Consider the following 26414-nt stretch of genomic DNA (forward strand, 5'->3'; position numbering starts at 1 on the left):
AAAAGGAAGATTCTGAGCATCTGTCAGCTTTCAGCAGAAACTGACCCGAATAGATGCATACATGGCGATAATGAGATTCAAACGGATAATGCCTTTCACTCCCAGACTCGGGATTACATAAAAATTAAGGTCTTTTAACGTTTATTGTCGAGGAACATACTATGAATTGAGCAATAACTGTTCATCGGGGTCAAGGACTTTGCGCTGGTTGAGGATAATGTTCGAAATAATTTGTGAACAGTGCGCCCTGGCTAGATCCAGAAAGGAAACTTCAAAAAACTACCTCAGAGTCTGTCATGGATGTAAGTCGGATTAAAACTTTTAGACTACCAGTTGATTAGGGATCGTCGGTTTTGGCTGTCGGGAGCCTGATGCACCGAGAGAGAGACGCTTTTCCAGCAATCCTGCGACCATCTTATTTGATAGAGATGAAAGCAAAAACTGAGGCGATACACGAGGTGAAATATTATTCCAGTCTAGCCTAATATTTACGTGAATTCTGGCTGGTTCTGGTCAGATTGATGACTGCAACGATAGATGGACACTTACCTGAACCCTCACTGGCCTCAGGTCTCAAGATCTCAGGCGCTAGTCCACAATGTCTTGAAGTTGAATGCAGAGACCGCATCATCCGCCATGACAGGACCGAAACATTAATGGTGCCAGTCATTTTGATATAGTTATCATGGAAGTCGCAGAGTATGACAATATCCTTTATGCAACAGTCAAGCGATAGATGCGAAAAGCAATCGGATTTATATAAAGAGCAAGAGTGGTCACTGGAGTTAGTGGACAATGACAGAAAGTGTAGAACTTGAAAGCGTCGGACCAATATTGTTTGTGGGAATATTCCCGAAAACATTGATCATTTATTACAGATGACATTCAAATTTCAATTTGCCCTTCCCTCTCTGACAAACCCACTGGAAATGCAAATTGTCAGCTAGAACCAGTTATTCTATCAGTCGAACCACCTCCAGAGTGATTCTACATACGCAAAGCAAGCTCTCGTAAGGTACAGTCATAATCTGAATCTCTGTGGCGCATCCGCGGCTTCAAAATTCTGGAGTTGGCGTCTTGAAGTCTTGAAGCCCACGAACTCACTGCCTATCGCAACATAGAGTGATCTTGGGCTTGTTGAGGAGCTCTTCCTTGGCGTCCGGGCGTTGAGTCTGAGGAAAATAGCATGTAGAGTTTGATAACATTTTCTGGCGACGGTACTTCAATCGCTTTTTTGCATGTTCTCAAGGTCAGTTTGGCATCAAGTACCAGCTCGGAATTGTAGACGGTCAGTTTTGAGCGTCTTGCACGAGTACTGAACCACCATCAAGGAACAAACTCTATAGGCCTTCAAGCTTCAAGTCCAACACAATCATAACCAGTCACTGTGAGATTTGGCTGCGACATGCTCGATTCACTGGCAGCTCGATTCGGGACAGAGTGTGGATCACGAATCTAGAAGAAAGAAATTCGTTGTGTTCACACTTCATCCGCGAATGCAGAATGTGTGTTGCAATAATCGATTTTGTATCTGCTCTACATAGACAGTCTCGCCTTGTGCCGCAAGTAGTAGGGAAACTTTGCATCAATTTGGTATTTCAGGTTTCATTCACCATGGTCTCCTTTCGATGCGGCCCATTCCTCATCCAGTATTGCCATCAAGACGACATCCTGCCAATTCCCGCCAGACCAATTTGCCTTTCGTTGTATACCCTCTTCAACAAAACCCCTGTGTTATCAGATGTGATTCTCTTAGTTCGTCTTCAAAATATCTAGCGCGCCAGCTCACACTCTTTTGTACACCTTGATCGCTGCTGCGTTGTTTCCGAAGACGTTCAAAGTGATTCTATGCAGAGCCAGCTCTCGAAACGCGTAATCAACGACAAAGCGTAAAACCTCGGTCGCATATCCTCGGCCCCAAAATTCTGGGCAGAGAGCTAAACCAAGCATCGCGTCTCGGTTCTTCTGATCCCCATTGAAGAGGTTCACGAAGCCGACCCAGTCGCCTTTATCTTTAGTCTCTATGATACAGTAGAGTAGCGCATCGGCAGCCGAAGTACGCAGTGTTTCTTCAAACTTGTTGCCTAGAGGAACAACGTAGGAGGGAGAGAGCGATTTCTGCACGCGTAGGTCGTTCCAAAGGTCGTGGATCTTTTCGAAATCGGTATTGCGTACGGCTCGGATTCGTAGATTGTTGGTTTCAAACATGGGGATCGCTAGCGCTGTTTCTATTCTTTGACTTGATTATGTATATCTCGAGGTATAGCGGATGACTCGAAGCAGCGGGACCGACAGAGCTAGTCCAGGGCAAAGACTTACGACATGGCACAAGTATTCACCAACTGAAGGAAAAAGGGCGGAAATTTGGAAAGAGTAAAATTAGCATTTTTAGGAGCGAGTCCTGTGTTAGCGTTTAGATATTAAGATTGTATTATCATTGTACTCAAAATTCAAGAATTGAGAACGAATGCCGAGATATGTAAGATCAGTTACCTTGCTTGTCAAGGTTTCCCCACTTTCTGGCCACAGGCATTCCCGGCCTGTCCCTGACCTGTCCTTGGGCATTGTCCTGGAATTATATTTGAAACTACTTTTCTTGCCATCGACCGGCCATCGACAGCCCAAAGTCTTCATTCAACGCAGATGTTTTGAGGCAAGCAAGGTTGAAGTCGCGGGACGCGGCCCTTCCCCTCCCTTCCCCCCGTTGGTAATCTACACATTGTATATTCTATTTTTGTGAAATCTAATGTGTTGAGGCATTTCAATTCGCCAATTACACGATAACAAAAAAGGCGAACGCACTCTTTTGCTCACGTCGTATCCATATCATCCGACATATCGTCAATTTCCATTTCAATCTCTTCCTCTGAATCTGATGGTTCGAAGAAATCAAGTTCCTGCAGATGATCTCGCAACCACTTCTCTTCTTTCTCGTCCAGATTATCTTCCTCACTCATCGACACCTTCGACAACGGTGCGCCACCACGCTTACGCGTCTCAACAAACTTCCTCATGGCCGTTCCATCAACCCCCGTTGTCATCAAGGTATTGAGATGTGGGCAGAAAACCACCGACTGCGTCGTGCCAGATTCAGAAGGAGTCGATTTGAGTTCCATTAGTCTTTCGAAAAATTCTTCCTCGTCACCAACGCAATTTATACAGATGGACTTCAAGTTGACCAATTGCTCGAGCATCAATTGGCGGGCATTCTTATTCGATGGAAGGCCGCCGATTTTGAGGTGGTCCAAGCCGGCTAGAATGGATTTTGTTCGCCCTGGAAGCGGTTTGGCAAGAAGCAAAGCAAAGTCACTGAAGTCATTGGAATCGTAGTCGAGTAGCAGTTCGACAACGTTAGGGGCATGGAGCAGAGGAAGGAGCGCTTCAATATAGGCAGGCTCGTGGTGACACAATGTGAGGCTTTTCACAGACGGAATATGTATCGGCATGATTCCCCAATCTAGGCCAGTGCCAGCTGGACCGGAAACACAGAGCGACAGAGTCTCGAGCTCTGGCGAACCAGTGAGAATGTCGGAGAATGTCTCGAAGGACGGACGGACGTCATCAGCGTGGTAAGCAATCTCCAAATCACGTAGATCATTCAAAATGGAAAGAGAGGTATCCCAGTCAATGTGGACTCCCCACAAAGCCACCGATTTCAATTTTGGCGCAACACCACCAAAGATCGTAAATTTGGTGTTGAGTTCGGGTGGTGAAAATGCATCGAATTCATCACAGTCTTCGTAATGATACATTTCGAAGACCTCGAGAAGCGGAGCCGAGGAACACTTGGACAAGCGTTCTAGTATAAGATGAATAGAGTTGTAGTAGCTGGCGGTGACACTGAAGATTCGCCATCGATCCACGGCGGGGATTATAATATCCATAATCTCGGAAATTTGTGCTTTGGTAAGATAAGAAGGTTCGGATTCTAGAGGAGACCCCTCGTTTTCGGATGCATTATCTGGGGGATCTGTTACATTATTTGGAGAGGACGAGGCGATTACTTCCTCTTCGTCCTCTTCGTCTGAACTGGTGCAATCGATCTCAATTTGGAGAGGATGCCCTTTCGAACGCGCCAGCCAGATTTTTGCCTTGTCTAGAGACGTTCCCAATTGAAAACGCAGGGTAGTCCACAGCAGTGGACTCTCTGATATTTACATCTGAGATTCAGCATGAGAAAGAATGGTATAATGCTCACCGATGGCAACTTCTCGAAAATGTCGACATACATGGCTGACAAGCACCTGAAAAGGTAGTCCGGCCTCCTCTTCCTCTTCCTCCTCCTCTTTTTCTGATTGTTCTTCGCCACGACCTGCCTTTCCCTTGCCGGTATCCTTCCGTTTGTTAGCGGGTGTGTGATTTTCCTCACCTTCATCGTCGGAATCCCAGTCGAGCAAATCCAGCTCGTCTTCATACTCGTCGTCTTCCTCCTCAAGCTCATCTTCAGATGGACCTTCTTCCTCCATCTCCATTCCAACGTAGAATATGTGAGCAAGAAGCTCATTTGGCAGGTCATTTATCGGACATCCGGAAGTTGGAGGAACGAAAGGGTTGTTTTTTAGCATATCCTTCGTGACTCGAGATAAAGCTTCGGTGTAGTTTAGATTATTGTTTTCACGCATGAGTTTTTCGACGCCGGATTTTAGGTCTGCCTGGAGTTCCTTCTCGTGAATATTAGACATGAAAGACGCGTTAAGATGAAATCAGAAAAGTTTTGACTCGGACCAGTGACACGTGAGATCGATGAGTCTCTATCTCTGACAGTCTCCGACTTTCCTCCGTCGCCGGCAAAAATTGGATTCGGTCATCCGGATAATGATAGTCAAACGGTCAACAAGCTTGAACTTTGAAGTAAGTTCCCTGCTTTTGCATCGCGATGCTCAATCCAGATATCAAGAAATCTCTAGACTCGAACCAGTCTGCTGCTGAGAAGCGATATGCGGAATCACTTTGTTTCGCTGACACCTTTGAGCGCCGGTTGCCAAAGTGTCAACATCCGAAGCTATTGGCTCGAGTCTAAGAAATCTCCATCTCTTTTTCAACGGCGGCTTCAAAAAGTCATCATGCAAGTCTCGATTCCCCTCCGAATTCTTCTCCTCGCAATGGAATATGTATCTCTGATGCCATGATTCTTACATTTGCGGATCGATTTTTGTACACCTGCCATTGCATGCATTTGCAGATCCTTGTAATGCTGTAATGTTTCGCTGAGATTTCGCAGCACTCGTCCAGGGAAGTCTAAGGACGATATCGGATGGATTATACATATTTACTGCCCTCGCATAAATAACTTACCCACGTCTAGGAAGGCATCCGGACCCCTCCCTAGAATTCCCTTATATGGCCTTGACAACGACTATCAAAGTCTCTCCGTCGCGGGCGTCGGAGGGCGTCGGCTGTACTCAATACTGCAGTCCACATTGACTGAGAAGATACAAAAGAACGGCCGCACTTCTTCATTCCCTCACTAGAGCTGGTCTCTTCACGCTACGCACGCACACACGCAGATCAACAGTCGCCGGTCGCCTCTTTGATTTTTTTTTCGCAATTCCTGCATCGTTCGGGTCCACACCATGATCTATTCTCATTCCGTTTTGGCTGTAGTATTGGCTGTTGGGACCGCTTCTTCCGTCCTCGCCGCCCCTATTGCTTCGAACTCCCTTCCAGGAGATCCCCCCTTGCAGAATGTCGCCCCGACGCTGTCGAGTTCTAACGGCCTTCCTATACACACAGACTCGGCCGGTAATAGTCACCACTCGAGCGTCCCTACTACTATTGAGGTAAGCCGACTCATTCTTACTGCGATCATGGTCGACAAAATAAATTTAAAAATACTCATTTTTCAAATTTGATCAGCCTGTCCTAGGTCCTCAGCCTACCGCTCCCTCCACGAACTTCGGAGATGGTTCCTCTAGTCCCGCCTCGCAGAATCTCAATGGTCATACAAGCACTGTCCAGGGTATCACCCCGATTTCCAATACCATTCATCAACCACGTACTGCCGATGAAAGTCAGAAAGAGGAGGATGAACGCCAGCTCAAGCAACTTAAGGAGGCACTGGAGAAGAGCAAAGAACCAATGACAACAGCAATCAATACTGAGATCGAGGAGTTGAAGAAGAAAATACGGCTCAGCCACGACGCCCCGAAAATAGTCACTCCGAGTTCCAAAGGATCCAAGGAAGATGATGTGGCTATGGTTGATGTTCATTCCACCGAACATCTTGATGTGCACATGCATGGTTCTTCTAATCCTCATTCTCCTCAGAGCCAACCTGATACGAACATGGGTGGAGTCAGTCACGGAAGCCCTATGTCCTTGGATCCACCCTCGCCTCATCAGGCGCGCAGCGACATTGGTTCTGGTCAGCCACTTTCTACCAATAGTCATATTCCCTCACCCCATCGCGTGCGCTCTTTGTCTGATCTTTACGGTGATGATTTAGATTGATGCATACTATGAAAGGTTTGCGTGAGTCCAATTTATTCTCGTTGATCTGTTCTGGGCAATCACTAATTCACTTTTTTTCCTTTCCTCGTATTCTCTGTTCTGTTTCCGGTTATCTGTTCACCATAATTTACCATTGATTTCCTGGGCCTTGTCGTTGTTGTTATTTTACCCTTTTACCCTACACACACAATGAAAAAAAACATCAAGGCTCGTGAAGGTCGCTGTGTAAAGTATATACATAGATTACAACGCCTCATGTGTGGTTGCCTCGAAGCGCAAATTTATCATGCGTTACTTTCTGATTGTCCCTTGGATCCTGGCCCTCCCTGAATACTACTCTGAACACCCTTGAACACCCTCCTGAATTGTTCGACTCAGTTTGAGGACTTCATGCATTGGGCCATTGGAGCGCTGCATATGCCTTTCGCACGCGTTCCGACTAAGCCTAATAGGTCCGACGCAGATTTCTCTCTTACTTTCTCCCTTTGTCCTATCCTGCCCACTTAAACTACAGGCTTTTAACTGCATGGAATGCAGATTGCTCAATCATTCAATGAGAATAGGTCTCCGAATGGCAAATTTGAAACCAACATTCAAAAAAACGCACTGCAACCTCGTTGCGGTAAGTTGCAGTGCAGTGCCTGATGGATATAGCTCATGCACAGCTATGAACAAGTCTTTGCCCTGGTCGCATCTTTGATTCTTATACCGCAGCAGGTGGAATCCGGGCGGAATCAAGAATCATATAAGCAGTCATAAGCTCGCATAACTTTCCTACCCTGACGATGGAAGATGTATATAAAGGACGCCCTGGCCTGTTCGTTTTTCCTCAGAGCTGGTCTCATCACTACAAGCCGCTGGTTTACTTATCCGACTTGTTCAAATTCTCAAACTTCTCATAATCTACATACAAACGATGGTTTACTCTCCTTCAGTGTTTACTGTCTTCGCCGTCGGAGCCGTTTCCTGCGTTCTCGCTGCTCCAATTCCTGCCTTTATTTCTGATTCCCTAGCTCCCACCGGTGGCCGTTCCATTGAGACTAACCCTGTCTCTGGAAATTTCAACGTCGTCTTTGATGACACCGGCAATGGTGTGGATGTTGAGCAAAAGCATCCCGAGTTTGAGTTGGAAATTGAGGAGGAAGAGGTGCGCTTGAATCAACCCGTTACTCCCTGTTTCTGACCTGGGGAACTTGTAGATCTTCCAGCCTCATCATGATCATCGCAAGGCAAGTTTTCACGCACTCGTACCTATCATGGAATTCTTGCTCATCCTGTTTTCTTGTTCGTTCAGCCTTTCAGTGGTAACGATGATGCTCCCATCCCTCCCTCTGTCCTGGAACCCGTCTTTGGAGACGAACCTTTTAAGGATGCAATCAAAGAGCTCAAGGCAAGCGGTATACTTAACGATCCAGAATTCCTCAAGGAACTCGGAGAAGAAAATCCGGGACTTTTGACTGCTGTGAATGCGGCCATGGAATTAAATGTACCTAACGAAGCAAGTCCAAATCTATCACATTTTCATCGATCAATCAATTGCTTACCACAAAAATTCAGTTTTCCGGTTCCTCCATGGGCATTCCTTCTCTGGATATGAGCTATGGTGCTACTCCTTCCATGGGCATGGGCATGAACGACTTTTTGCTTCCACCAATGGGCAATCCTGAGCAGATGCCTCCTTCGCATATGAGTATGGGTGCTGGAAGTCCACCTCCACCACCACCACCACCACCACCTCCACCACCACCACCACCTCCTCCTCCTCCTCCTCCCCCTCCTCCTCCTCCACCATCGGATATAGGCGCCGGCAATCCAATACATCCACCCATGGTGAGAATCCTTATGATATTGATACCATCAGCTCGATGACCAATAAATTTATTTTTTTGTGCACAGGTGGAAGATGCGAATATCAGTGTCGGTATGAGCATGAGTGCTAGTGTCGTCGCCGGTGCTTCTTCAGGACCTTCTCAGACATTGAGTGGTCAGGTCACCTCCCAGACCCCTTCCAAAGACGTTGTTAGTTCGGACCCTTTCGGACCTTCTCAGACGTCGACTAGCCAGGTCACCGGCACCTCTCAAAGACCTTCCAAAGACGTTGTCCCTTCAGACCTTTCTGAACCTTCTCAGACGTCAACTGGCCAAGCCATCTCCCAGATATCATCCGTGTCCGCTGAGCCCACTGCAAGTCCTACACCATCCCATTCTCCAGGAGATGGTTCTGGACCCGTGAAGAACGGCTTCAATCCGAAGCACATCAGACTCGGTTTAGCGGCGGCGAATGCGAAACTAGGCGCGACTCCGACAGCTTCTGATGAGAGTGGCCCTGGTTCTGCACTGCCCACTCCTGGTATTGGCGATAGCCCGACATCTTCTTTCACACGGTCACCCTCGACAGGTGCAAAATCAGGGATGCCCTCTAGTGTCGTAGCCCGTTCTCCATCCGCTCCACCCACTCCCGATGAGAGCACGGAAGCTGTCAATATGTCGCAAGCTGCCCTCCAAGAAAAGCTCGCTGCTCTCGCGGCCCAACAGGCCACAAATTCAGCTGAGCGCGCCAAACAAGTTGATGCTGCTCAAGATTTCTTCAATACCGCTTCCGGTTCGAGTGTTAAACTTCCTAGTATCCAGGAACAACCTGCAAAAACCCAGAATCCCAAGCGCCGCAGCGTTTCTAGCGGTACACCGACGACCCATAGTGCTCGTGCTTTGTATCACTACGGCCAGGACTTGGACTAGAGCTGATGCATGTGCCATCTTTGTGTTCAGTTGGTGAGTCGCTTCTTCTCGTGTACTTCCTGGACTTTTACTGATCCTTCTCTACTTTTCCCCCTCCTGTTTGTCATTTATCTTGGTCTATTGATAATGTTGTGTTCTCGTTCTTCCGTTTGTGCTACTCTGGCACCGTTCTATCAATGTAGCACGTTTGCTTTGCAGTATCACTCTACATGTACTTTTGCTAACGGAATTTGAATTTCTTCGGACGGTCTAATTGTTGTCTATATACGCCACAACTGATCTGACTCTTGAGAACAAGTAGCAGGAATCATGCATGAATGAGAAATGAATTCAAATGATAATCGCTTTACCAGAGTTTACTTTCTTCCCTCACTGTGCAGAAGACCACCAAGGAGAAGTTACTAAAGTACGTCCATTGTGTTCATGCTGACTATGTTCCCATATTTAGCTATCAGGCCTTCACTGCAATAGTCTGACCGGTAGGCACGGAGAACAACCAGGCGCTTCTTCTCCGAGTCGACAGATGGCTTCAACATTTTTAGGCTCGGCGTTATAAAGGTGCAACAGCTATTCGAAAAGCGTCCCTATGGTATCCCCAACAACGAAAACCTCTCCTACCCCAAAAGCCCCATATCATCATGCTATACCTAGGTTTATCTTGCGTCGATTTGCACATGGTCCTAAAAAGTACGTTGAAGAAGTTAGTACCATACACTCGACTGCTTATTTGCCACAGGTCGAAAGCTCAACGCAATAAAGAATTCCGTCAAACTGGTGTTGATTCTAATTATGTCTGGTTCTACGACATTGCAACGGGAGCACTCACTTCTCAATCGGTGGGGTCGATCTATGGTGTACCGGACTTGTATGCCGATAGTCATGCGGTGAACCCTCAGGAGCTAGAAAAAAAGTTCTCGTTCCTTGAGAGAGATGCCGCGAAGATTATCGAAACTATCCATACTGCGGAAGTCGGTAACTCTAGTTCCAGAGAAGTTACGATGAAGAGGGAGGACCTGGAAACGTTGCGAAAGTTTCTATTTCTCCAGCACTACAGAGCAGCCCGGATGTCTATGTCTTATTTTGACGAAGGACGTCCGGAAAACGCCCCTGTGCGGGACTGGATTGACAAATACAAGGACACTCACCATTTAGATAGTAGTAACGATCTATGGTTGCATGTCTTGCGATACTATTTGGACACACCAGCCTATCTCATTCAGAAGCATGCTCTCGACATGTACGACAAGTATGGCTTCATCGAGGTTCATCTGATGATGCAACACAGAGTCGATCCAAATATAGAGCACTTTCCCGCCTTGGCCTATCAGAATCAAGCTGGTATGTATTTTCTTTGCATCTGGGAAGCAGCGGATGGAGATGAATTCATCTTGTCCAATGATGGGTTTGGGCTTTGGGAGGGTACGATCAATGGAGAACCTTGTGCCCATCGTCTCTTCGTTATCAGCCCTCGTACCGCAATCGTTTTGCGAAGTAATTTCCTGCGACCGGGATTGGCATCAACGGACTCTCTCTTCGTACACAGTGACTTTGCGGATATCAATCCTCCGGTTCCGATCTCGAATCCCCTCGATTTATCGGACCTTGAACTTAAAACGAGGAGCGACTCACTGATGGCTTCTCGTACTCGCGAGGACGTCTTCCGATTACCAGTGTTCAAGCTAAGCAACAAACACACTCAGGCAATGAATTCGGTTGTTTTTACGAACGCTCACAAGGACGGCTCTATCACATTCCTATCTCGAGAATACATGTCGCGAACTCTTCAAGCGCACTGCACAAATTTCGAGTATCGTGATGATGGATACAGATACCGATCGTTTCTAAATGTTCTGGGCACACTCGCATCTGTCCAGAGTCCTCAACTACAGACAATTCCTCCATCTGTCCTTACAGACATTCCGGAATATGTTCACGAAGAGCTTTATGTTCTGCTTATGCGCATAACCCTTGGGATCACCGCTTCTCAGTACGACACATCGGTCGTCGTAATAGAGACACTTTCTTTTAAACGCACTGCATTTTCCGTTGAACACGCAGAGCTTTCCTCTAGTGCAATCGAGAATTGTTGTTCTCGGCTTCACATCTCGCAACTATCCCCCACCACGAGTGAGAAAAGTTTCGTACTGACACGGAAATTATCTTCTGATAAGGCAAACGCCCTTTTCGAGGTGATGTTTGCATTTCTTAACATGCATCGCTGCCCATTGGATCCCATAGTAGATTTGCAGCATTGCATGGCTGTCGTAGCAGTGCTTCAATGGGCTGTTAAGGACGGGGAAGCTTTTGAGAAGATTATTTTGTTTGATGATAGTCCATCCGGCGACCTCTCCACTGCTCTGAAAGCCTTGCGAACGCAAAGTCTGGTGGAGTCCTTGCAGAACCTCCACCCAGAGGATTGCTTAAAGCAAATGGTAACTCATATTGCCGGAGGGATGATAGAATATCCATCCAAGTATGACAGGGCATATGCTCTTTATGTTCAAGCTAGTAAATGCTCTGGAAATTTGTTCCTCGAAGAGACGAAGAGAATCAGCTCTGAAGTCATTTCAAGAATGAAATACCTGCTCAAACCGCCCCATGCAGATTTCAAACCGAATTCTGAGGCAGCTTTGGTTGAACATTTCTCAAAGAATAAGACAAAATTTTTATTCATCCGTCCTCGATCAACTCTTCAACACGCTGGGTTTTCTACAAACGGTGTTGGAAGGGGCAAACACACTCGAGAGCTCAATCCTCATCTTGATACGGGAGGTCGTCTATGTAAAATTTTTGACTTGGTGTGCACAGAACAGGCATGATACCTTGGATATTCTATTTTTTGCCCAGGGATTGCGAAATATGCAAGACAGACGTAGTCTGCATCTGGAAGATATTATTCGACAATAATACATCCAAAGTAGTATTTAGTAGTACATATACAGTATGTGCAAAGATTAAACGATAGTTCACAGCTTCGCTTTCGGTGTCACCAACGAACTCATATTCCCAATGATTTCCTCTGCTTCGTGTTCCATTCTCTCCAACAACTCCTGGCAAGTCGGAATGTCATCAATTAACCCAATCGTTAATCCAGCGCTCCATATTCCATGGTCTGGATCCCCGGTCTCAAATACAACCCTGCCCCGTTGACCCGATACCAAATCGCGAATGTCCTCGAATTTCGCACCTCCTGGCCTCTTCTCAATCGCCACGACCTCCGTCGAGACTTTGTTTTTGAATACCCGCGCAGTATTGTGGAGCGTCCGAAATACATGTACGGTATCGTCTTCGGTGGATTGGACAATTTTGTGTTTGATGTTTTCGTGGATTGAACTGATAAGGGGGAGATCGAATGAATTATGAGGGACACGGGATGTGCAAGAACACGCCAACCTTTCTACCGTACACATGAATCGTGTTCCCATGTTGATGCCCTTTGAAAAATCACTCAGTGTGAGCCTGTGTTCAGAGTTCTGCAGCTCGTGATACGCACAGCAGCACCCAAAGCTAAAGCGGCGGCAAGACCTCGACCGTCCGCAAAGCCTCCAGATGCAATGTATGGTATCTTCAACTCTTTCGCGGCCCGAGCAAGCTAGATACAGGTTTCAGGAGACAGTAAGGCGGCTCATTCAACGTATAACGCACAAGAACCAGACCACCTATGTCATCTTCGCCCGGAAGACCAGCGCCTGATATACAGGTGAGTTTTCGGTTGACATGGGGCGGAAGTAGCTTGAAGGCGCACATTCAAAACCATCAATACTTAACACGTCCACGCCTAGCTTCTCCGCGCTCTAAGGTGATGAGGTGAAATGAGATCTATATTGGCTCAGCATTGATTACCTTAGCATGTCGGATGGTAGTGCACTTGTGGATTACCAAACAGCCTTGCGATTTGAAGAATTTGATTAGGGGACCAGCTGTGGACAGGCGAACGCGCGTCAGTACATAGGATCGAACGACTTTTGGTACTCACGATTGTTGCCAGCAGTTTCAAATATCTTCACGCCTTCTTCTATAGCAGCTCGGGCAAATCCTTCATAGTCCGGTGGATTGATCGTGGGTGCTAAGGTGATGTTGACGCCAAAAGGCTTGTCGGTCAGCGTACGAGTCTCTCGGATTGCCTGGCGCAACGCTGTAGGACTAGGCTGGGACAAAGCCGTGATGATGCCTAAAGTTCGCCAAGATTGAGTCAAGGTGGCACTCAATGGCTATTGACAATATGTTTGTCTGATTCACCTAAACCTGAAAGGCTTTATCGATGACTGGAACGGGTATGTATAGGTATGCATAGATTCTGAAGCGTACCACCAGCATTTGACACGGCCGCAACTAGTTTGGGATAACCTACCCTAGTGTACACATGTTAGTAGCTCCAAAAAATTGGAGTATGAAAACGAGTACCATTGCATTCCACCTTGAACCACAGGTCTATTAAATGAATCAGTTGAAGCGCGTTTTGAGAGTTGGATGAAGCATTTACACGCGAATGTCAAAGAGTTGAGTCAGAGCCGTCTTTAACATAATTGAGGCTTGTTGCAGGAGACTGCAGAGGAGACCAAGGACTGCAAAAAAGTAAAAGGACAAAACGGTAATGTAGCTTACGGGCTCCTACATATAGGAGAGCTTATAGGAGGCTCCGGCTATCAGTCGAGGTTCCCTTCAACATGTGATTTTGTCGCGCTTTCAGCAGAAGGTCGGCGGCGCTTCAGCGCTTAGCGCTACTATGTAGATGTAGCTGCCAGCTCGGCCCGACCAACCTGGTCACCTTGCTTGCAAAGGTCATTTCTTACTCGATATTATTAGCGCTGCGGAAATTTTACCCACGGTTTTGGCGCTTGTTTTTTCTGTCGTACCACATGCCTCGCTGTCTCTCTGTATGACCTAGCTACTGTTGTGTGCAGTGTGCTCAGGTAGGTCGGCTGGTATTCATGCCTGGGCGCTAGCAGACCTCACCTGTGCCATGTACAACGACACCATGCACTTTCTCATCAAATACCAACTACAACACTTTTTGAGTCCTGTTATTACTCCGCCTCCTCTATGTATCTACCGCAAGTCCAGTGTATAACCTACCAAACATGTGTGCGCCCGGCGGGTACAGGTCTGTCAGCGGGTATCCATGTCTGGGTGTTAGCTGACTATGTCTGTGCCAAGTACCTCCATCCACCTTCACTTCAAATAACAACTCCCGGTCTTCTACCGCCTCCTGAATGTCTTTACCACACAAGTCACTGACTGACTTTTGAACATATTGTTCTTAAATTTCTCACTTACGCGCAGGTTTTCTGCTTGTGTTTTGTCTCAGACTTCATGTGTGCCAATCCGCCTTTACCCCTTACTTTGTGCCGCACCTGCGACGTGTTGTTCTTTATCACTCCCCTTTATTCCGTTTCACTGGCTTTCAGATACTTAACGTTGAACCTGTTCCACATTTATCCCCACCAATTATGTATGTATGCTTGTTTGTCGTCGACCCCCCCGCTATCTCCTTTACCTCCAGTTCTGTATGACATCACATTGACAGACCTCAACGATGATCTCTGGTTGGATCTAACCACCTACCTCGGTCTATTGAACATTGCCTCATTATGTGCTGTCTCTAAAACTTTCGCAGCTACATGTATGCCTGTACTATACTGCTCAGTCAATGTCTCAGCACTCGCAACACTTTCCAGCCTCAGACTGTTTGTGTCCCGGCTATGTATGTGGACAACATCCTGCTGCTTATGTCCGCAAAGTTGTCATTGGTTCCTCGCGCCGTGAAGTCCTCCCTTCCACGTTTCGGTTCAACTCGTTGTAGTCAGGCTGTGTTGTTTTAGAACAGCTTCGATAATATATGTAACTGTATTTTACTGAAATGCGGAAAGGTGCGATTTGCACCTGATACCAGAACGCCTCAAGCAAGGTTTGTGTCCCCGACGGGGGCAACTAAACTGACTCTGCTCGCAAGCAGAAAGTCGTCAATGTACAATAACATATATCAGCTACACATACCTTCCAATGGATGTTCCTCCTCCCCAAATGTGAAAGAAGCAACCTTTGCAACTGTGGCTGTTGTACCTGCCATAGGCTTCAACCCGTTACTGAGGAACTCAGAGCCCTGTTGCGCAGCTGAATCCAATATTAAGTAGCTGGAAACAGGTCAAGCAGAATAAAGGGGTGGTCGCGGGTGCGGCACAAAGTAAAGGCTAATGGCGCAACATCGCACATGGAATCTGAGATGAAACAGAGGCAGAAACTCTGTGTGTAAACAATATGTTCAAATGTCAGTCAGCAACTTGTGATAAGGACATGGAGGAGGCGAAGTAAGAACAGGGCGGTAGAAAAGCTGGATTTGTTATTTGATGTGAAGGTGGTTGGTGGTACTCAACAGGTACAAAGGCGGCTTGCGCCCTGGCATGAATATCTGTCAACCGATTTCAGCCATACATCATACACTGAACTTGTGGTAGATATATAAAGGAGGCAGAGTGGGAACAGGACAAGAAACGGCTGGAGTTGTTATTTGAACAGGAAGTGAATACCTGCCGACCTACCTGAGCACGCTGCACACAACAGTGGAGGGACACTGGTACGGTAGACATGTGGTTAGCTGCCAGCTCGGCCCGACCAACCTGGTAATGATATGTAAGGGGAATTGCACGACGCTCCCGACAACTGCCAAACTCTGTTTCCGGGAATCGGCCTTCCAACGTGCTGCAGCTGTTAACAGTGCATTTCGTAGACTCGATTACACGTTGAGCCTCTTTCAAATAAAGATGAACGCCGATTATTATGGGCATGCCCTGCGCGACTGACTCCGATATTTCACATATTCGGGAATTGGCTGTGAAAGAATGCAATACTAGTATCGTATTTGGGTCAAAAATAACTGACATCCCGAATCCATAGGATACCGCATTCTATACGAGATATTGATGACCAACCGAAGGTATACGAGCAGTGACATCGATGAACTTTGATCCCCATCTTCGAATTCGTCGACAATATCTGCAATTCCTTTCTTTGTCCTTCATTGGCTGTCCTCTGCTGTCCTTCAGTTGTTCTGCATGTTGTTTGATTCAATAGATCAAGTTTTATGGCAGATAACCTTGCAGGTTCTCCTTTCTTGAAGTTGCGGTCTGTTGCAGTTCGGCCCTTGAATTTACATCATCATAGTGTCGAGAGAAAAAGCCACTGAATTTATTCTGAATTAGTTGTCGGCGGCATTTTCACGTAGAGTTGATGACTACAACCCGACCCCGACTACCGAAACACGTTTTAGTACTCCCTGTCTCGAATTTTGTCATGATGGGTTACTACGCGTCAAATCCTTATCTACTCCTTCATGCGCAACCACCATCATGGTCGATAACAGCTGTGACACAGACAATGACGATTTTCTTCCACCATTTATCCTCAGCATCTGCCGCAATGCCAATGAATTCGACAAAGTTATTCGAGATGACTCAAATACAAAAGGCGGCTTCGACGAGCTAGTCGCCAAAGACCTTGATCAGAATGAACTTGACGCCGTTGAACGTTCTGCTCGCCTCGACGTAGCGGGCACTACCTGGACCGATGCGGAATTCACTTCTGAACCAGACTCTTATTCCGATGATACTTTGATTCCTAATTTCGATCCTCAATTTCATCGTGTCGCAACTTTAGACGGAGATAGTTGGAAACTGGATTCAGATGAACTCGTGAATCTCCTCGTTCAGGAATTTGGCTCCTTAGGGGAGGATGAAAAGCTCATATTCGAAGCCGATGCATTCATGTTTAGTGATGTTCTCATTGTGGTTTGTTTGCATTAGTGATTCGTTTTCTACCTCGCTGATGTTGTCTATGACAGGGCGTTTTACATCTGACAACTCACCGCCTTACTTTCCATGCTTCGCTACTTTCTGCTCGACCCGACTTGCTTCCGTCTCAGCAGATCATCAAAGCTGGTCCAGTCACTGTTCATCTACCGCGGTTTCACAAAAAACGCCGTTTATGGCTGGAGTTAACACACGATATGATGTGTACCTATGCTTCGAGTAGTCCTGATGACCATATTCGTCCATTACGATCTCTGCTATGTACGCTTTTCATGGTTACTCATATGTATTTGTGATTCCTAACTTCCAACAGTGTCTAGTATTCAAGGTCTATCCATACTGGACCCTAATAATCCTCGAATCTTCCAAGTCTCTTTGGGAGAAGATGTAGACGTTTCCGGCATCGTTGAATTTGACACGGAAGAGTCCGCTCAGGAGTGGAGAAAAGAGGTTGGCGGTGCTTTGTTTCTTCAGCGTCATCGCAGACGGGAGGCTATTGGTAGTGATTTCTCCGACGCCAGCGACGGTATCAGAGTCAGCTACCCTCTGCACAAGATCGCGAGCGTCAAGATGGTTGAATCGTTTAATAAGAACGTGGCAATCATACGCGTCGAGGGGTCCGAGCAGAATGAAGGGCAACTATATCTTGCACCGATCTTGCGTGTCCCCGCTTGGTTAGCGCTAGAAGACCACATTAATAAAGCAAAGCGGCGCGTAGCCGCTCTATCCACACAACCTGAGGCGCCAGTTGTCGTGGATATGGGCCCTTTAACGTTTGCTCAAGATGTGCAGAGCCTGAACCCTCCTCCGGTAGACGCCAAAGAGAAAATGTTGCGAAATGCTCTTGGACTAGGAGACGAACCTGAAATATGGTGTAAGTTCGTATTATTTTGGGCGTCTGCTGAAGCTGATTAATCAAAGCCACTCGCGCCCGTGTGTTTCGCAAGATCAGCTGTTTGGGCTACTTTGTCGTATCTCCTCATTACGTTGGGTTCTGGGGAAAGTACGTGATGAAGGAAGACGTAAAATACCGGCTACCAATGCGAATCATCAATTCTGCTTCACCTATCAGTGGAAAGATTTTGAAAATCCACGGACTTCGTCTCGAGCTCGAAGGTTCCCCCGACCTTAAATTCCAGTTCAAAACCCAGGATATTAGGGATGAAGTGATACGCCGTATCAACGTATCCCGCTACCTCCTTGTCCCCGAATCTTCCATTTTCTCAACTCCGGCATTGTCAACTTCATCATCTTCCACTCCCACACGGGGTTCTAGGCCAAGTACACCTCAAAGCTCAAATTTCTCCTTAACCCCTACGTCACCCCCTACTTCACCCGCTAGAAGCGCCCTCGATGCTATTTCTCCTCTAGAGCGCGGTACAGCGCTCTTAGCTTCCGCAGGCATGAAATACCCAATATCCGCCATACTATCGCTTCCAAAAGTCATAAATATGGAATCCAATGTTTTGATCAGTCGTCCTTCCATGCATTTTGTATGTCTTACCATTGGCTCGAGAGGAGATGTCCAACCATATATCGCATTGGGTGTCGGTCTCAAGAAGGAACATCATAGAGTTACGATTGTCACGCACGAAGAATACCGGGAATGGATAGAAGGGTTTGGATTGGAGTTCAAGCAGGCTGGAGGCGATCCTGGTGCTCTCATGAAGCTCAGTGTAGAGAATAAGGTACAGGCTCGTCTTTCTGGACCTCATGCTAGTTTAATGCTCGTTAGATAGATGTTTTCTCCAGAGTTCTTCAAAGAAAGCCTTGCAAATGTATGTTTATACTTTTTACTAGGGTACCCATCCTTGATCCGTCTAACGCCTATTTCCATCTAGTTTCGCCCTTGGCTCGATCAACGTCTGTGCAGCTTAATCAATGCATATACCGTTCTAGTTCTTACAAGTGTCTCTCTCTGATAGTGCTCGTCGATGCTTGGGAATCATGTCAAGGCGCGGATGTATTACTCGAGAGTCCAAGTGCCATGGCAGGGGTCCATATCGCGGAAGCCTTACGTGAGTGAATATTATGTTGACTTTCCCTCCTTGCAGTACGCTCATTCCTTTCTGCTTAGACATTCCATATTTCCGCACATTCACGATGCCATGGACAAAGTGAATGAGTCATTGTAGTATGTTGTTCCGTCTAACGATGTACTTTTCAGGACCTCTGAATTTCCCCATGCGTTTCTTTCGCCGCCGGTAGACTCCCCCACATTCAACAGCGCGTCGTGAGTAACTCATTACACCTATCTTATTCCAAATTGGGGTCTGAATTGTCCTTGCCACCCAGTTATGTCTTGTTCAAGTACGCAAACCCTTTTCTCACGCCGTAGTAAGAGCATAACATATATTCAGCAACGTGATGTGGGCTGCAACCTCTGGACAAATCAATCGTTGGAGAAGGAATACTCTCCAGATTGGGAATACCGATATGGGACACTTAGTGCAATCGAAGATTGTTTTTATATACAACTTTTCTCAGGTATGTATCTGACTGGTTGCTTTCTCTTTGTATTGATTGGATGCAATGCAGGCCGTTGTTCCAAAACCTCTTGACTGGGGTGATTCTATCTCTATTTCTGGATAGTAAGTAAATCAACTGCGTCCGTCCTTATTAGAACGCTGAATGATGTATATTGCCAGCTGGTTCCTAGACAACCCAGACTTGGATTGGGAACCTCCTGAGTCTCTCGTCGCCTGGATGGAGAAAGCTAGAACTGATGGCAAGCCTATTGTGTACGTCGGCTTTGGAAGTATCACTGTGCCCGATCCGAACCGTGTAACATCGCGAATCATTGAAGCTGTTTTGAAAAGTCAGTACATGATTCTTTATTCCAGTCGTCTACTCCAATCTCTTTCCGTTGTTCTTCATTAGGTGACGTTCGTGCTATCATCTCCAAAGGATGGTCCGCCAGGATGAGTAAACCTGATGGCAAAGAGCCACTGATGCCGCCAGAATGCTACCAACTAGATAAAGTTCCTCATGATTGGTTATTCCCTCAAGTCGATGCTGTTTTGCACCACGGAGGTGCAGGAACGACGGGGGCGAGTTTGCGGGCTGGTATTCCAACGATCATTAAACCTTGGTTTGGAGACCAATTTTTCTGGGCTTCGAGAGTGCAGAAATTAGGGGTGAGTTGCCTAGGTTATGTACAGACGACGCTCTTTTAATTGATACCTTATTGCGGTTGGCAGGCTGGGATGAAAGTTTCGAGCTTGCGAGTTAATGAGTTGGCTGATGCATTTACCAAGGCGACTACGAGCAGGTAACGTTCAAAGATTTTACTTAAATCATAACTACTAATGCACCCGTCATGATATTCGTTTTCCTGCAGAATAATGAAAGAGAAAGCCATGATGGTGGGCGAAAGGATCCGAACCGAGAATGGTGTCAGGACGGCTATTCGTACCATTTATACTTATATTCCTCGCGCTTCAAGAGATCGCACGCTTCTCAAGTGACTGGGCTTCCAACCTACGAAGAATCTTAATGTTTGTTTACTATAGTACGAAAAATACATAGACTAGCACATATACTAATCATACAGTACTCACACGAGGTAATTTCAACGAAAGTCTGTTCATAAGGAAAAGATTGCGTGGTCACTTTTTAATGTGCAGTCTCCAGTGCAATGTGGTAGACAGCAGGATAGATATGTCGAAGTACATAGGTACATACAGTCGTTTACTACAAACAGATACTCCATCTACTACATACATTGCATATGCACTCCTCTTTCAAGCGCGTTTTGCTATCCGAGCACGACGAGCCTTTACTCCTTCACGTAGTCGGTTGAGAACCTCAACCGTCATATCCCAATCCATACACGCATCTGTCACAGATTGTCCATAACGCAGACCAGAAGGTCCAGACAGAGGAATATCTTGCCGTCCTTCAACGAGATTGGACTCGATCATGACGCCCATAATCATGGGAGAAGTGTCTTCCTCCGCCATTTGACGAGCCTATAATGGATACACAAGTACAATAAGCACCTAAAAGGACACTTCCATCAAGGTTCAGGACTCACAATATCGTCGGCTACTATAGCCTGATTTTTATGTTGTTTGGAACTATTCCCATGACTGCAATCGATCTACACAAAGGTTTAGGGACGTTGTGAAAGGACACGTTTATATATAGGACAGACGAACCATGATTTTCTGGGAAAGACCTGCTTTCCCGAGTTTCAAGCCACATTCCCGAACGAAATGGGCAGCATAGTTCGGACCTGAGGCTCCTCCACGTAAAATTACATGGACATCTGGATTACCCTGAATGGAAGGATGAGAATTTTTAGTGTGAAGGCTTGATATCCGAGTACGACATCGAGAACACTCACCTCCGTCTCGACAATACTGCTAAGCCCTTCCTTGCCGACACTGAGGAAAACATGCCCTGATTGAGCGGCGCGACAGGCATCGATGGCAATCCCAACACTCCCATCAGTGGAATTCTTGAACCCAGTAGGCATGGAAAGCGCGGAAGTCAGTTCTCGGTGAACCTGTAACGTATTCAGTAAGAGGAAGTCAAATGAGTGAGCAGTAGTTTCACCTGACTCTCGGTCGTTCGTGCACCTATTGCTCCCCAGGAGACAAGATCGGCGGTGTATTGAGGAGAAATGGTATCCAAAAACTCGCAACCCGCAGGCAGGCCGAGTTTGGCAATGTCAAGCAGTAGAGTCCGCGCGATCCGCAGACCTTTGTTAATCTGGAAGGTACCGTTGAGGTCGGGATCATTGATCAAGCCTTTCCATCCAACTGTAGTTCGAGGTTTTTCGAAGTAAACACGCATGACGATGAAGAGATCCTCTTTGGCCTCGTCGGCATAAGCTTTGAGAAGATGTGCGTATTCTATTGCTGCATCAACGTTATTCACTGAGCAAGGTCTAATCACAACCATTTTGTGAGAATTTCAGATTCAATAATAGTGGTTATATTGCGTACCCCACAACAACCATGAGCCGATCGTCACTGCCTTTGAGAATATTTTCGGTCTGCATTCGTCCTTCGATGACAGTCTGAGCAGCGAGGAGTGTGCTATATTGAGGGAGAATGTATTCAAAGGCAATTGTTCTTCAACGAACAGAACGACATACAGGGGGAGATCCTCTTGTAGAATTTGAGGAGGGATCAACGGCCTGGTAGCCTTGACACGCCTATTTTCAAGGCGAGATAATGCTTCTTTGAAGGGTAGGGCCATATTACTTGCATCCATTTTTGTAAATTGGTGAGGGTTTATATATACACAGCGAAGTTGTGACTCGTCGCTTGGATGTATAGATCGGATTGTTTAGATTCCGGATTGAAAGAAAAATTTCAATGGTGTGAACGTCAGTAAGCACGAGCACGGGATTTTGTGCAGCAAGCAGAGCTTGGATGGTGGTCGGTGTTTAAGTGACAGAATTGGAACAAAGGACATTTAAATGACTCGTACATTGAAGACCGAGGCAAACCGAGGTGGACCGTGGTGGATGCCAAGTTCAGAAAAAGTTGTTGCCCTCGGGCCGAGGCGACACGTTTCTGTTCCGGTCGAATACTTCTTTTTCATACACTGTTCACCGGAGTCGTCTAATTCTTGAAAATGGACTTTTCAGCATTCAACAGCGCCGAGCAGGCGCACATGAACAAGATAATTGAAAAGAAACAAGTTGAGTGGACATAGAACTTGTCCAAATGCCAAAAGACGCGACTAATCAATCTTTCAGATGCAAGACTTCTTGAGGCTCTACGCAAATATTGTAGAGAGGTGCTTCTCTTCATGCTGTAACGACTTTACAAGCAAAACATTATCATCAAAAGAGGTCTTTCTTTCATTCTGTCCCTGTAACCAGTGTGCTTAATACTGTTCACCGTATAGGAAACTTGCGTGATGAGCTGTACGGAAAAGTTTTTGAAACACTCGGAGAGAGTGGGCTCACGGTTTGCAGAGTTGAATGCAGGTACGCAGCTTCCGTGCTCAAACTCTGAACAGTTAAGCTCATGTTCGCTCTAGACGCTATGGCAGCCGCGCAGAAACCCTCGTCATAGATCACCCATACCCGTATCGTATTCTAGACCATTCATATTATTCATGCCATTCTTCACTGTACGTCGCTATTAATCCATATATCCGAAATCAATGAGGTGCATCGAAGCGCAGTGGCCTGATACTCTTCATACAATGATACATCTGCCTGATGTCGTTTCAAATAAGCTGTAGTCAAGTGGTTGAACCATCCATGTATTCGACGTATCAAAATCTTGTACTCATCCTTTTCCCAGACTGTATCCAGTTGAAACCAGACTATAAGAAGTTCGCCAGTACGTAGTTCTACGGTTAAGAGACTCCGTGGAACTTTCCAGACTTTCCGAACCAGTCAATAGAAGCGTTAAAAGCCCTTTAAATGGCCCCACCTTTTTGCTTGTGCCCCTTGACCACACTAATTCCAGCAGCTGAGCTTCAACGAGACCCTCACTATACTCGAGAACGACCACTGAGCATTGACTACAAATGACCTGGAAAGAGCTAATAGGGACCGCTGCGCCGTCCGTAACACTTCCTAATTACAATGGTGAACCATACACGATAGTCCCCGGCAAAGATGGTGTCCCCATTTCTCTCTTCTTTTACCCAAAGTCGGGATCATATGGATGTACGAAGGAAGCATGTCAATTCAGAGATGCACTTGCAGGTGAGCTCGCCACTTATCCTTGATCGGAATATCACTGAAGTAATATATCTTTTTTGCACCCAGAGAAGGAAGTCTTCAAAGACGACAGAGCGTTAGTTATTGGGATAAGTCCTGACTCGGTGGAGAAGCAAAAGATTTTTGTCGAGAAGCAGAAATTGACTGTGCGTCCTGCAATCTTTCCTCCGAGTCCAATGAACGAAATTTAATCATCCTTGGCACTTGTAGTATCCTGTTTTGAGCGATGAAAAATTCGAAGCTCGGAAAGCGTACAAAGTTGGGAAAGGGATGATGGGCCTGGCAGATTACGCAAGAGTAACGTTTATCATCGATGGAAAGGGTATTGTCAGGTAGGTTGTTCGTCTTGAATCCCATTGCAAGGACTCGAAAAAAAAACCCACATAGGGACGCACTTGATGCAACGATGAACTACGGTGCCCATTCCAAGTTTGTAACGAAATGGTTGGAAAAGTTGCAAAAAGAGAAAGAGGTCCCCGAAGCTAATTCTGCTCAGGCCACAGAGGAAGTTCCTGATGCTGCTCCTGCTGCTACAGAGGAAACACCTGCTTCGTCTGAGAGTAATTAGTTGATTCCAACACTTTGATTTTCAACCAGTACCATATGGTCCCACACCATTTCTGTTTTGATTCCTGCAACTTATATACCAAAGTTAGCTATGTTGGTCGCCGTTCTTGGAAAAACTTCTTGCACCCAAACAGACCTAAGTATCAAGGTGACACTGAATCCAGTGAATGCTTTTTCTTCGCTACTCTGGCTTGCGAGAGCAAGTCTCAGTCCCTGAGACGCGAAAGTTCTACCTCATACTATATACATAAGTACAAGATAGCTATGCCACTGCCAGGCTCAGACGCGTTTCCTACATGTCACGTGAAGCGCGTGTACTTGTCTCAATACTTACTGCAATAATGGAGATTGACGAATAAGAGCAATTACAATTATTCAAGCAGAAGAAAAAGCCATAAATGCTATTCATGGTTAGTAAACAAAGTATTGACGCGTCGACGAGTCAACCTCGGCTCAACCTCTCGATAACTTGACCCACCCTCAGAACCAGCTCATCTGTTCCCCATTGACCAACGATGGATACACCTATAGGCCAGCCAGCATCTCCATCCTCATCTGTTCTTGCTTCTTGTAGAAATCCTCCGTCAGTATATGTCGGTAGAGAAAATGCTACAGACTTCGAACGGTTTTGCATGGGGACGCTCAACGCTGGCAGCCCCGACAAGCTCGCGGGCACAGTCAGGACATCTTGGACGTAATCCTGAAGTGTATCCCGCTCGCGTGAGGTATCCAGGACATCGTCCAAACGAGGCGCAGTACGAATTGCGGAAGGGTGTATAAGAACGTCAACGCCGTTTACTCCAGGTTCTGCCAGGTCCTCTTTGGATGAGTTTTCGGTGTATAGGACATTTGGGATGGAGAAAGCGTGATCGAAATCATTCCTGACCATTTGCCTGACGCGTTGGGCTTGAAGGAAGTAGTTGTCGAAGGCGCTGAGAGAGAGATTAGTCGGCGAGTACACGCAAATATAAATTACTCACTCAGCACCCAAGGCATACGTCCCAAGCAGGATCCTCTTCTTAACCTCACTGCCGAAGCCTTGAGATCGCGAGTGAGCGTATGTCTTGGACGTCGAGGTTAGGTCAGACCCAGGCGAAGGCGGGACACGCAGGCCATACCGGATCCCATCGTAGCGGCTTAGACAGCTGCTCCCTTCGGCACTAGCAATGACATAGTACGCGCTCAGAGCGTATTTGGTAGAAGGAAGTGACACAGGAACGATGGACGCCCCGAGCGAACGAAGCTGAGCTAGTAAGTGGCGGATAGCGGATAGGATATGACTGGATGCTGAATTGAGCTCGGAAGGGAAGTATTCCTGTGCGATCATGTAAGGAGGCAAGCAATATAGACCTTTGAATTCTCACCTGAGGTACACCAACTCTCAATCCTTCCAAGCTCTCTGCATCCCAGCGCTGTATACGCTCCATAGCGATCAATCTTGCCTTTTCCCTCAGCCGTTCACTCACGCTGGTTGGGTCGTTAAAATCACGCTTGTTGATGCTCCCAAAAACCTTCTTGACCTTTTGTACATTTCGGGCTAGCACGCCAACGGTATCCAAGCTGTCAGCATAAGATACGACGCCATGCCTATGACAAAGACTCAGCATCCAGAAGATATTGTGGTGGCCGATGATTTTCACCTGCTAAGAAGACCGTACGACGGCTTGAGCCCTACAACACCACAGTATGAGGCTGGAAGACGGATAGAACCGCCTGTATCAGTACCAAGCGCAGCGTCACAAAGTACGGCAGCTACGGCGGCGGCACTTCCTCCCGAAGAGCCTCCCGCTGCTCGTCGCGAATCAACGTCGAAGGGATTTATAACGGGGCCATGAATAGAGTGTATGTTCAAAGAGCCCATGCCAAACTCATCGCAGTTAGTCTTCCCAGCAATGCGAGCTCCAGCTTCCTTGAGTAGCTTCACAACGGTCGCATCAAAAGGAGACCTAAAATCTTGAAGTATTGCTGACCCACATGTGGTTGGCAGGGCTGATGTGCAGATATTGTCTTTTATCCCAACTGAGAAACCATTTAATGGACCTTCGTTTGGCTTGAACAAGTCTGGTGAATCTTCAAAAGAAACAAAGGCATTAAAAGACGCGTCTTTTGAACGAAGAGAACTGGCTGCGTTGGTAGCAAAACGGCGAAGCATAAAACTC

General features: G+C 46.6%; 13 protein-coding genes across 13 annotated transcripts; 7 read left to right on the top strand and 6 right to left on the bottom strand.

Annotated features, from left to right (window-relative positions):
- Nucleotides 1-1605: 1605 nt before the first annotated feature.
- C8R40DRAFT_1050392 (acyl-CoA N-acyltransferase) lies at nt 1606-2208 on the bottom strand (the record flags this gene model as incomplete). Its single annotated transcript, XM_046224623.1, has 2 exons — nt 1606-1729; nt 1790-2208. 2 exons carry the CDS (start codon nt 2206-2208, stop codon nt 1606-1608), a joined length of 543 nt encoding a protein of 180 aa, XP_046084225.1.
- Nucleotides 2209-2505: 297 nt separating this feature from the next.
- On the bottom strand, nt 2506-4809 carry C8R40DRAFT_393939 (uncharacterized protein). Its single transcript, XM_046234913.1, has 3 exons — nt 4199-4809; nt 2803-4147; nt 2506-2743 (listed from the first exon to the last, which is right to left on the bottom strand). The coding sequence occupies exons 1-2, from the start codon at nt 4680-4682 to the stop codon at nt 2811-2813; spliced, it is 1821 nt and encodes a 606-aa protein (XP_046084226.1). The 5' UTR covers nt 4683-4809; the 3' UTR covers nt 2506-2743; nt 2803-2810.
- A 764-nt stretch (nt 4810-5573) lies between these two features.
- C8R40DRAFT_1172776 (uncharacterized protein) lies at nt 5574-6450 on the top strand (the record flags this gene model as incomplete). The annotated part of the gene is made up of 2 exons (XM_046231913.1): nt 5574-5780; nt 5857-6450. 2 exons carry the CDS (start codon nt 5574-5576, stop codon nt 6448-6450), a joined length of 801 nt encoding a protein of 266 aa, XP_046084227.1.
- A 1329-nt stretch (nt 6451-7779) lies between these two features.
- C8R40DRAFT_393822 (uncharacterized protein) lies at nt 7780-9511 on the top strand. Its single transcript, XM_046234912.1, has 4 exons — nt 7780-7948; nt 8008-8280; nt 8347-9222; nt 9372-9511. The coding sequence occupies exons 1-3, from the start codon at nt 7925-7927 to the stop codon at nt 9187-9189; spliced, it is 1140 nt and encodes a 379-aa protein (XP_046084228.1). The 5' UTR covers nt 7780-7924; the 3' UTR covers nt 9190-9222; nt 9372-9511.
- Nucleotides 9512-9775: 264 nt separating this feature from the next.
- On the top strand, nt 9776-10985 carry C8R40DRAFT_1050740 (uncharacterized protein; the record flags this gene model as incomplete). Its single annotated transcript, XM_046224658.1, has 2 exons — nt 9776-9876; nt 9926-10985. Coding segments are annotated over 2 exons (1161 nt in total), but the record flags the coding sequence as incomplete, so codon positions are not given.
- Nucleotides 10986-12081: 1096 nt separating this feature from the next.
- C8R40DRAFT_393748 (uncharacterized protein) lies at nt 12082-13946 on the bottom strand. Its single transcript, XM_046234911.1, has 11 exons — nt 13673-13946; nt 13594-13620; nt 13498-13541; nt 13429-13434; nt 13166-13360; nt 13033-13109; nt 12935-12983; nt 12835-12878; nt 12683-12781; nt 12583-12623; nt 12082-12522 (listed from the first exon to the last, which is right to left on the bottom strand). Exons 1-11 carry the CDS (start codon nt 13711-13713, stop codon nt 12156-12158), a joined length of 990 nt encoding a protein of 329 aa, XP_046084230.1. The 5' UTR covers nt 13714-13946; the 3' UTR covers nt 12082-12155.
- Nucleotides 13947-14624: 678 nt separating this feature from the next.
- Nucleotides 14625-16141, bottom strand: C8R40DRAFT_1266423 (uncharacterized protein; the record flags this gene model as incomplete). Its single annotated transcript, XM_046233937.1, has 6 exons — nt 14625-14694; nt 14755-14818; nt 15187-15323; nt 15386-15432; nt 15729-16018; nt 16069-16141. The coding sequence occupies 6 exons, from the start codon at nt 16139-16141 to the stop codon at nt 14625-14627; spliced, it is 681 nt and encodes a 226-aa protein (XP_046084231.1).
- A 145-nt stretch (nt 16142-16286) lies between these two features.
- On the top strand, nt 16287-17420 carry C8R40DRAFT_394442 (uncharacterized protein). Its single transcript, XM_046234916.1, has 2 exons — nt 16287-16973; nt 17027-17420. The coding sequence occupies exons 1-2, from the start codon at nt 16536-16538 to the stop codon at nt 17288-17290; spliced, it is 702 nt and encodes a 233-aa protein (XP_046084232.1). The 5' UTR covers nt 16287-16535; the 3' UTR covers nt 17291-17420.
- Nucleotides 17421-19936, top strand: C8R40DRAFT_394640 (uncharacterized protein). Its single transcript, XM_046234917.1, has 12 exons — nt 17421-17493; nt 17698-17868; nt 17916-18682; nt 18734-18772; nt 18836-18857; nt 18920-19012; nt 19072-19111; nt 19162-19227; nt 19290-19304; nt 19355-19481; nt 19533-19585; nt 19643-19936. The coding sequence occupies exons 2-12, from the start codon at nt 17754-17756 to the stop codon at nt 19872-19874; spliced, it is 1569 nt and encodes a 522-aa protein (XP_046084233.1). The 5' UTR covers nt 17421-17493; nt 17698-17753; the 3' UTR covers nt 19875-19936.
- An 801-nt stretch (nt 19937-20737) lies between these two features.
- On the bottom strand, nt 20738-22202 carry C8R40DRAFT_1071115 (uncharacterized protein; the record flags this gene model as incomplete). The annotated part of the gene is made up of 7 exons (XM_046226309.1): nt 20738-20965; nt 21031-21096; nt 21155-21274; nt 21343-21504; nt 21555-21888; nt 21947-22039; nt 22099-22202. 7 exons carry the CDS (start codon nt 22200-22202, stop codon nt 20738-20740), a joined length of 1107 nt encoding a protein of 368 aa, XP_046084234.1.
- Nucleotides 22203-22583: 381 nt separating this feature from the next.
- C8R40DRAFT_1050369 (Tim10/DDP family zinc finger protein) lies at nt 22584-22994 on the top strand (the record flags this gene model as incomplete). The annotated part of the gene is made up of 3 exons (XM_046224621.1): nt 22584-22649; nt 22708-22803; nt 22860-22994. The coding sequence occupies 3 exons, from the start codon at nt 22584-22586 to the stop codon at nt 22992-22994; spliced, it is 297 nt and encodes a 98-aa protein (XP_046084235.1).
- A 400-nt stretch (nt 22995-23394) lies between these two features.
- Nucleotides 23395-24618, top strand: C8R40DRAFT_394322 (peroxiredoxin Q). The gene is made up of 4 exons (XM_046234915.1): nt 23395-23673; nt 23737-23834; nt 23899-24020; nt 24076-24618. Exons 1-4 carry the CDS (start codon nt 23493-23495, stop codon nt 24254-24256), a joined length of 582 nt encoding a protein of 193 aa, XP_046084236.1. The 5' UTR covers nt 23395-23492; the 3' UTR covers nt 24257-24618.
- Nucleotides 24619-24697: 79 nt separating this feature from the next.
- C8R40DRAFT_1172783 (amidase signature domain-containing protein) lies at nt 24698-26407 on the bottom strand (the record flags this gene model as incomplete). Its single annotated transcript, XM_046231914.1, has 4 exons — nt 24698-25187; nt 25236-25570; nt 25620-25842; nt 25896-26407. The coding sequence occupies 4 exons, from the start codon at nt 26405-26407 to the stop codon at nt 24698-24700; spliced, it is 1560 nt and encodes a 519-aa protein (XP_046084237.1).
- Between the last annotated feature and the right edge of the window lie 7 nt (nt 26408-26414).

Source organism: Lentinula edodes, assembly GCF_021015755.1.
Source record: "Lentinula edodes strain Le(Bin) 0899 ss11 chromosome Unknown C8R40scaffold_27, whole genome shotgun sequence".
In the NCBI taxonomy this organism is placed as follows: Eukaryota; Fungi; Basidiomycota; class Agaricomycetes; order Agaricales; family Omphalotaceae; genus Lentinula; species Lentinula edodes.